Raw genomic sequence first — 8,841 nt, 5'->3', positions numbered from 1 at the left:
TTCAAGAACTGTCCAGATTTTCATTGTTTCTGTAAAGAAAGCAGCACTTCTTGTATTCACTTTTCATCTCACAAGACCAGGTTCTGATTCTGCCTTCACTAATAATACAAATAAAAAATAAACAAAAGAAACATATGTTGTTGGCTTTGATTTTCAGAATATTTCAATTTGTATATTGAAGACAATTATTCACAGAATAAGAAATTCTAAAAGTCAGAGAACCCTTAAAGGAGAACTTTGGTGTAAAATTTACTTTGGGTGTTGTAAAACATGATAAAGAGTATTAACCTTTGTTGAATAGCGCACCTCTGCTCTTCCGCAGCTTTCCAAGATCCAGTCATTTTCTGCCACTTTGCACAGCACTTTTTATCATGATGATGACTTTACTTTAAGATGCTGGCACCCAGAGATAAAATATGCCCCATTTCATCCATTCTAAAGCGGTTTGGAGAAACTCCAAAAAAACTGCTATATCTTGGAAAGCTGTGGGAGAACGGAAGTACTAACTTTCAAGAGAAGTTAGTACTTTTGTCATGTTTTACTACACCAAAAGTCAAGTTTACACCGGACTTCTCCTTTAATACACTATTATATGTCTACCCACGTCTAATAAATGCATTTAGCAACTTTAAGTTCAGGTTTAAGCAGATAAACAAACATAATCCTATTGGCACAGTTCCTAAAGGAGAAATCTAGTGTGAAATGGAATTGGGATGTAGTGAAACATGATAATAACGAGTACAATTCTTTGTCGAAAAGCCAACCTCTTAGCACTTTTGGCAAATGCTCCCAACAGGCGTACACTGCTAGGCATACAAATGGCTGTTTTTACACCAATAACAAGTTCAAAGTAGCTCCACAACTTCATTGGTTAATATTCTGAGGGCACTGACATTTAAAATGAGGTACTGAAAACTTTGAAAGTGCATAGATTTATACGCACTGTTTATACGCACACAGTACCTTTAGCTAGATCTCTGGACGCCGCCATCTTGGAATTAAGTCACGAGATGTCGACTGACGAGCACAAACAAATAGATAGGATAGAGGAACAGTCTGCAAAATGATTTAAGTCCAAATGCATGAATATTAAAAAAGATATTTTCAGCAACAGTGGAAATCCACGCAAATTAATTTTGCAATCTGTTCCACTATCCTACCTAATAGTTTGTGCTCATCAATCAATTTATTGTGACTTAATTTCAAAATGGCAGGTAAACTACCTGTGCCCTTTTAAGGTTCTCAGTACCTCATTTTAAATGTCAGAGTCCTTAGAATCCTACTAATGAAATGTGGAGCTACTTTTATCTTCCTAATGGTGTAAAACTATTAATTTCTTTAAAATGAGCAATTTCTTTGCTTGTGCAGTTTTATTCCCCCATCTCTAGCATTGAAAACTTGTTAGGAGCATCAGCTAAAAGAGCTATACTTTGAAATGCAGGGAAAAAAAGACTTCAACAAATGTTAGTTCTCATCACCATGTTTCACTCCAGAGGTCTCCTTTAATGCCAGGCATGGGCTAGAGGGGTATAAAGGAGCAGTGGAATTGTGGAGCTCCGTCCACAGCTTTTGTTACAAGATCAATAATAAACAAAAATTTGTATAATAGATCTCCCAATACTTTTGTCCATTAAGTGTATATTACATTTCCTGTCAAAACTGTCACTAAGTGTGAACTGCTTTATACTTAGTCTCAGAAACAATGGCATAAACACATACTGTGCTGCTGTTTATCTTATAGGGGTGGTGTTGGTGGTCTATCAGGTTTTTCAAGGGTTGTAAGTGGTTCTATTTTCTCTTAAAGCTTTTTTTATGCATTACTTTATTTTTTTACATTAATTTATTAATTATTAAATGAGGGGTGCTCTGACTTTTTTCATAGTGCATTCACACTGGTATTTCATTGAAATAAATTGCAAAATTATAAAGTAATATTTACAAGTAATCAACAAGTGACTTCATACAGTAATTAAAATAATAAAATAAGATAATTAAATGAAATATTTCTGAACAAATAATTCACTTTCTTCCTGATATTAAGTTAAATAATTTTGATTTTCTTTTAACATTAGGCCTGTCACTATAACCGTTTTTAATGGAAAATAAATTGTCCCAGGATTTATCTCGATAAATGACTTTATTGTGGGTATGTGTGCATACATATACACATACAAATTGCTTTTAAATTAAGTTGACATCAGTTTAATCCCAAATAATGGGTGATCAAACTCAGTGACCATATTCACAAATCGGAATATATTTGAGATCACGGGTCAAGTGTGCTAATAATGCTGTTTACTTCACAAAGTTTCAAAAGGCTCTTTCTTACGTTCAACAGCAGCTCTGGTTGAGTTTGAGTTGAGAATTAAATCTGTGCTGTGTGTGTGGGTGTTTTGTGCATGTGTAAATTTCTCTGCTTAAATACACATAAACACAACAGCAATATCAAGGTCTTCACATGATCGACATCATGTTTATGTATCGTTCGATAAATCTGTAATGTAATTATTGTGACAGGCCTAATAAAAATTAATTTAACGAAAAGAATAAAAAGCCTAAAATTTATTAATAATGTTACCTGACTTAATATACATTGATATATGCAGTCAGTTTCCGGACAGGAATTAAGCTTATTTTTAAACTACACATCATTTTGATTGGAGATTCTCCAAAAAAAAAAAAAAAAAAAAAAAAGATAAATGTAATCTTAAAACCACCGTACTTGTTGCACTATAAGGCTTGCCGTATTATAAGGCGCACTATCAATAAACATCTGATTTATTTTTATTCATAAGGTGCATTTTATGCAACTCTAATTCAGCAGGTCTCTCCGCTGGGTGACGAGTCAGATAAGTCAAATGAGGGCTGGGTGATAACCTACACAGATTTCTCTCCTTAAAACTGTTAATTTGGGTGATTAAAGCGCTTTCTTTTATTTAAAGCAAACTTAGATTTACAGTTTTCCACTAAAACTAGCAGTTAGCAGCTAATGCCACCTGACAGTGCTATACACTTAGGAACCTTAAGTGTTTCGATAAGCCAGGGTGATATTAGCTAGCGTTTTGTCCCATATTACATCTGATATACTTACCTCTGAACAGCAAAAGAGAAAGCGCTGTGGTTAGCAGCTAATGCTAATGCTGCTTGAGGTTAGCAGCAGGCTACTTATATTCACCTCTGAACAGCCAAAGAGCTAGGGCTCAGCTTCTGAGCTTTACTGCTTCTCACAACCTGACTGGTAAAATTCATACATAAGGTGCACCAGATTATAAGGCGCACTGATGATTGTTGCGAAATTAAAGGATTTTAAATGCTCCTTATAGTGCAAAAAAGGCTTAATCCCTGTCAAGAAAAGCACCAATCCATAGTGTCCAAAGACACATAATCAAAGTCTATTTCAGATTACAGAACACCACCACACACTCAGAAAAGAGTGATGATCAAGGCCTGCAGTTAGCACCATGCTAGTGTATATAATTCTTCATTACTTGTTAGCCACATGAGCCTCGTGGCTGCATTGAGTCTCTCATGCGATAGTGGTTCTGGTGCTGCTGACGCCATGTCTCTGCAGAACTTCCTCTCTCTGCTGCTGGAAGACGGTCAGGGCTCGACTGACCACTCGCTCCACGTCCACTGCCTCCCCCTCACTGACCGGCAGCTCATGCAGGACGTGTCTTCTCAGATCCTGCAGAAAACGGGTCTTTTGCTCACTCAGATCCCGGGCCAGAACCCTCAGAACCTCAGAGGATGCCTTATTCTCTGACAGAACAAGAGCACCAGATCAGAACATTACTCCCAGATTTATTACAGTGTACAGGAAAGAACTATAAGAACTAATATTATATTAGAAATGAATTAACATTTTTAAAGATCAGAATCGGAGCACTTTTTACCTGCTGCGGGAACGTGGTGTTAAATACTGGTGAATACCTACCTCTTGCTCTCACCATAGCCTGAGACACCAGCCGCCGACAGGCCTGGTCTGCCTGGTGCACCACACTGGAGGCACAGCGTTCTCGATCTGCCTCCTGAGAAAGACAGCGAGAGATGCTCAAACTAGAGTTCTTATCTTACCATACAGAATAGCACTGTTATTAAGGTAGAATTAAGTGATGTTGCAGAGAAATTCATTTTCGCTTTTAGATCATATACTAATACTAAAAAAAAAGTTTTCCCGGAAAACACTGCGGTGACTTTGGACTTGATATAACAAAGTGGACCAACACAAGCAGATGACATGGCTCTCCAATATTTATTAAGCAGACATAACGTACCTTCTGCTCTGAGTCATCCTGAACTGGACTCAATGGGTTCTTAAGTGCTGAGGACATCAACTGGAGCAGACTCTGGCTATAAAAACAGAATACAAGAGGATTTTTATTATATTAATCAATAGTTAACAAACATTTCTGATTATGCTGACAAACTTAACTACAGCTGTTTACAACAGCACATATGTCTAGTAGTGTGTGGGCACCTAATTTTCTAGTATTTCTCCTGAAATTAAGGGTTATTAAGCAGGAGTCTGTCCCTTTTCCCGCCTATTTTTCAAAAGCTCCTACTTCTGGAAAACTAGTCATTAAATTTCCAGGTATTCCAAAATGTGTGGAAACCTTGAGTAAATACAGCAGTTTACGGCACAGTACATAATTCCTGGAATTTAGTACATTAGTGGAAAACACTAATATATACAGAAAACACTATTATAAACATACATGTGTGCATTGGTGAAGTCTGTGCTGTTGAGGGTCAGACTGGTCTCCTCCCAGTTGTTTTTGGCCGCATTAGGAGACTCCATGCGTTTGGACATCTCTACAATCACCTCATCTGGTACTGGTCGTCCTCGGTCCAAGTTTCTACTGAGACACACTTCCACCGGACAGTGCAGATATACCTGACAGAAACCTGTCGAATCTGTGGCCAGTGAGTGAGAAAGAGAGAGAGGGTAATGTAACAGCTCATTTCATCTTTACTGACATGGGAATGTAAAGTCCTTAAAAATTACTGTAATTGCTTTTGACTACACTTAATTTCTTTAAAATCTTTTTAATTTAAGAGGTGGATCATCGTGTAAATTAAATGAGGGTTAATTTAGTAATAGTTTAAATAAGAACAAGCAATAACACGTGAAGTCAATCTCTCTCACACACACACACAGTTGACCTACACTTTCTGGCGAGCTGGTAAACCTCGTATCTCATGCTCTGGTAGTAGAAGTTGTCATCGAGCAGCACTGCAACAGGTTGGGGTGTAGATTTCTGCAGGGCTTGTAAGATCTTCTGCTGCTGTATGGCTTGGCTAAAACGCTCCCACACACCTTTCTCAATCCGACAGTGACCGGGAGCATCAGAATCCTGCAGGAAACTCTCCACACAGGACAACACGGCCTGCCTGTGCTGCCTCCACCTCGTCTGCTGGAAAACAGCAATCAAATAACAAACAAGGATGAGTAATTTATCAGTTAAATTTGATAATAACTGTTAACATTATGATATAAATTATGATAAATTCTTGATATATAAATAATGTAATAATGTATTGTATTACAATAAATATACTAGTGCATCTCAGTGAAAAGAGAATATTACTAAAAAAAAGTTACTTTATTTCACTAAATCAGTTCAAAATTTGATATAGATACATATTATATAGATGTGTTACACACAGAGTGATTTATTTTAGGTGTTTATTTATTTTATTGTTCATGATGATTGTTGATTATGGATTACATCCAATGAAAATGCTTCCCTCTGCTGACAACTTTTATGGAGATGTGGTTTTAATTTTTCAGCAGGAATTGGCACACTGCCCACACTGCCAAAAGTACAATTCATTTTCTGAGACACTGATTTTTGGGTTTTCATTGGCTGTAAGCAATAATCAATCATTAACAATAAAATAAATAAATGCTTAATATAGATCACTCCATGTGTAATACATCTACATAATAGTTTAATTCTAAAACAAAAATAACTTTTCAATTATGTTCAATTTTCTGACGAGTATATTAAATAGTAGTTATTTTATAATACAAAATAATAGCGTATATTACATTCTATATTTAATATACAAAACAAGACATCGAAATAGTTCTTACCCCTCTGGAGACACCATCCTCGTCCACCACAGCTGTACTGAAATCAAAGGCATCCTCAGATATGAGCTGATCATATGACAAAATAAGAGTCCTCCAGCCCTGCATGTGGAGTTCAGAAGAGACTACCTGGGCCAGGCTGGACTTCCCAGACGCAGGTAAACCACACAGCACACACAGGCAGACTGCAGCGGGCATGGTGAGGTCAGAAACACACACTGTACAGTTTCACTGGACCTCCAGATCGTATAAAGGATTATTTTTACAGACAGCAGTAAAGAGTAGCAGTTCTAATAGCTACAGTACAAACAGAATAAACAAGTATAAAAATATTTAACAAACCTCAGACTGTGTTTAACACCTAAATAATCCAAATTTACATGTAACTCTAAATAACCACTCAAACATTTAATTTAAACTCGCTAGCTAAACTACAACTGCATGTACACTAATGTGGCTAAACATTCCTGCCAAACGCGATGTTTCCCTTATTTTATAGGCTCGCCTCAAACATATGCTGGTTCTTAAGAGGTTTCACACATTCTTATATAGTTTTAAGTAATTTCTGTTGAATAAATAGTCTCAAAATCTCCTTTAAACACGATAATTACACTAGAAACAGCTAAACACTGCAGCCATCGTCTCTGCTACACAGTGCTCCGGGTTTGTTATCACCACGTGCGGCTCACCTCATTGGCGAAAAAAGCATCACGTGACCATGTCGTCATCAAAACCATGCCGCTGTAGGAAGTAGGGATTTGTAGTTTTATTAGCTGAAAAAGCCTTGCTGCAGTTTCTACACATTTCTACAAATATTTTTGTTATATATATATATATATATATATATATATATATATATATATATATATATATATATATATATATATACATAACATTAACTGATTATTTATTTCTTTATTTGAACAACATTTCTGTTCTATTCTAGAACTAGACTATTTTAGGGCTCTATAGTCGCTGTTCTTACAGCTAAACTCTTGGTTTAATGGTAGGAAAACGTAATGCAAGTAACATTTGCTGTGCTTAGCACACGTTTCTAGACATATATTTCTAGATATATATATACAGTACAGGACAAAAGTTTGGACACACCTTCTCATTTAATGCGTTATCTTTATTTTCATGATTATTTACATTGTAGATTCTCACTAAAGGCACCAAAACTATGAATGAACACGTGGAGTTTTCTGTACTTAACAAAAAATGGCCTGGCCTCCACAGTCACCGGACCTGAACCCAATCCAGATGGTTTGGGGTGAGCTGGACCACAGAGTGAAGGCAAAGGGGCCAACAAGTGCTAAACACCTCTGGGAACTCCTTCAACTCCATTTCAGGTGACCACCTCTTGAAGCTCATTAGGAGAATGCCAAGAGTGTGCAAAGCAGTGGCTATTTTGAAGAAACTAGAATATATATTTTTTATTTATTATTATTACATTTTTTTTGTTCAGTACAACTCCACGTGTTCATTCATAGTTTTGATGCCTTCTGTGAGAATCTACAATGTAAATAGTCAAGAAAATAAAGAAAACGCATTGAAAAAGAAAAGGTGTGTCCAAACCTTTGGCCTGTACTGTATATATACCTTTCAATGTCTACCTTTTTATGACAACATAAATTTATGTATCAATCTCCTCCTTATTGTCTCTCTCAGTGTCTTCTTTGTCCTCATCTTGACTGTCTATTTCATTGTTTTCCTCATAATTGTTGTCAGTGTCTTCCATGAAGATGTTTATGACGGCCTTCATGGATACAGCAGTCATCACCTTTTTGGTCATCTTCTTGTCAAACTCTGCATCACATCAGTTAGGTCCAGTTACCACAAGCAATCTAGGGGACACAGCAAACATGTGGAAAAAGGTGCTGTGATCAGATGGGTCCAAAGTTGAACTTTTTGGCCTTAGTGCAAAAATATACGTGTGCTATGCGGAAAAATAAGAACGATCATCACCCTTAAAACACAACCACAACAGTATGCTACTTTGTGTTGGTCTATTACTTAAAATCTCAATAAAATACGTTTAATGTTGTGGTTGTAAGGTGATAAAATGTGATCTTAATTTCTAGGGGTAAGATTACTTTTGCAGGCCACTATAAATCACTATAAATAAGGCAGTGTAATTTCATTTTTAGCCAAGAGATGGCAGCATAAGTCAATAAGTGCTGAATGACTGTTTTAATGTTTGTTTTTTCTCTAGTGTTGAATACAGAACATAACGCTTAAATAAAATGTAAATATATGAGATATATAAGAATATGTTTATATGCCAAATATTCCCAGTTCCTATCCAACATCTAATTTATAGTGAATATATATATATATATATATATATATATATATATATATATATATATATATATATATATATATATATATATATATATATATATATATATAATTTTATTTTGATTTTTTTTTTCATTTGTGTTACATTTGAGATGGTGGTAAATGACATCACATGGCTAACTACAAATAATTTGTATTATTAAGCATGGTGTCTTGTGCATTGAATTTAATTGTAACAGTAAGATATGTAATTAAAAAATGCAACCCACAAAATAAACCCATAAATAAAGCATTTTTCTTGATAAATATGATAATAACCACTATATTACTATAGTTTAATGTGTAGTTTTAGTGTTTAATTTCACATTAACCTTAACATGCCTTTTGCAATAATTTCTACCCCCTGTGGGCAATGCTGACATCACTATTATAAACTGTAAAGT

At 35.6% G+C, this 8,841-nt stretch overlaps 1 protein-coding gene across 2 annotated transcripts; it reads right to left on the bottom strand.

Annotated features, from left to right (window-relative positions):
* LOC103029452 (L-seryl-tRNA(Sec) kinase) lies at positions 1-6,872 on the bottom strand. 2 transcript variants are annotated; one of them, XM_007260921.4, is made up of 6 exons: positions 6,098-6,872; positions 5,168-5,411; positions 4,716-4,914; positions 4,275-4,350; positions 3,935-4,028; positions 1-3,759 (listed from the first exon to the last, which is right to left on the bottom strand). In XM_007260921.4, the coding sequence occupies exons 1-6, from the start codon at positions 6,290-6,292 to the stop codon at positions 3,527-3,529; spliced, it is 1,041 nt and encodes a 346-aa protein (XP_007260983.3). In that variant the 5' UTR covers positions 6,293-6,872; the 3' UTR covers positions 1-3,526. The 2 variants fall into 2 exon arrangements, with proteins under 2 accessions (XP_007260983.3, XP_007260982.3); XM_007260920.4 differs by having other exon boundaries at positions 5,168-5,414; positions 6,098-6,871.
* Positions 6,873-8,841: the final 1,969 nt, after the last annotated feature.

Source organism: Astyanax mexicanus, chromosome 15 (assembly GCF_023375975.1).
Source record: "Astyanax mexicanus isolate ESR-SI-001 chromosome 15, AstMex3_surface, whole genome shotgun sequence".
NCBI classification, from domain to species: Eukaryota; Metazoa; Chordata; class Actinopteri; order Characiformes; family Acestrorhamphidae; genus Astyanax; species Astyanax mexicanus.
The sequence above is the reverse complement of the archived record's forward strand: the minus strand, read 5'-3'. Positions and strand labels throughout refer to the sequence as shown.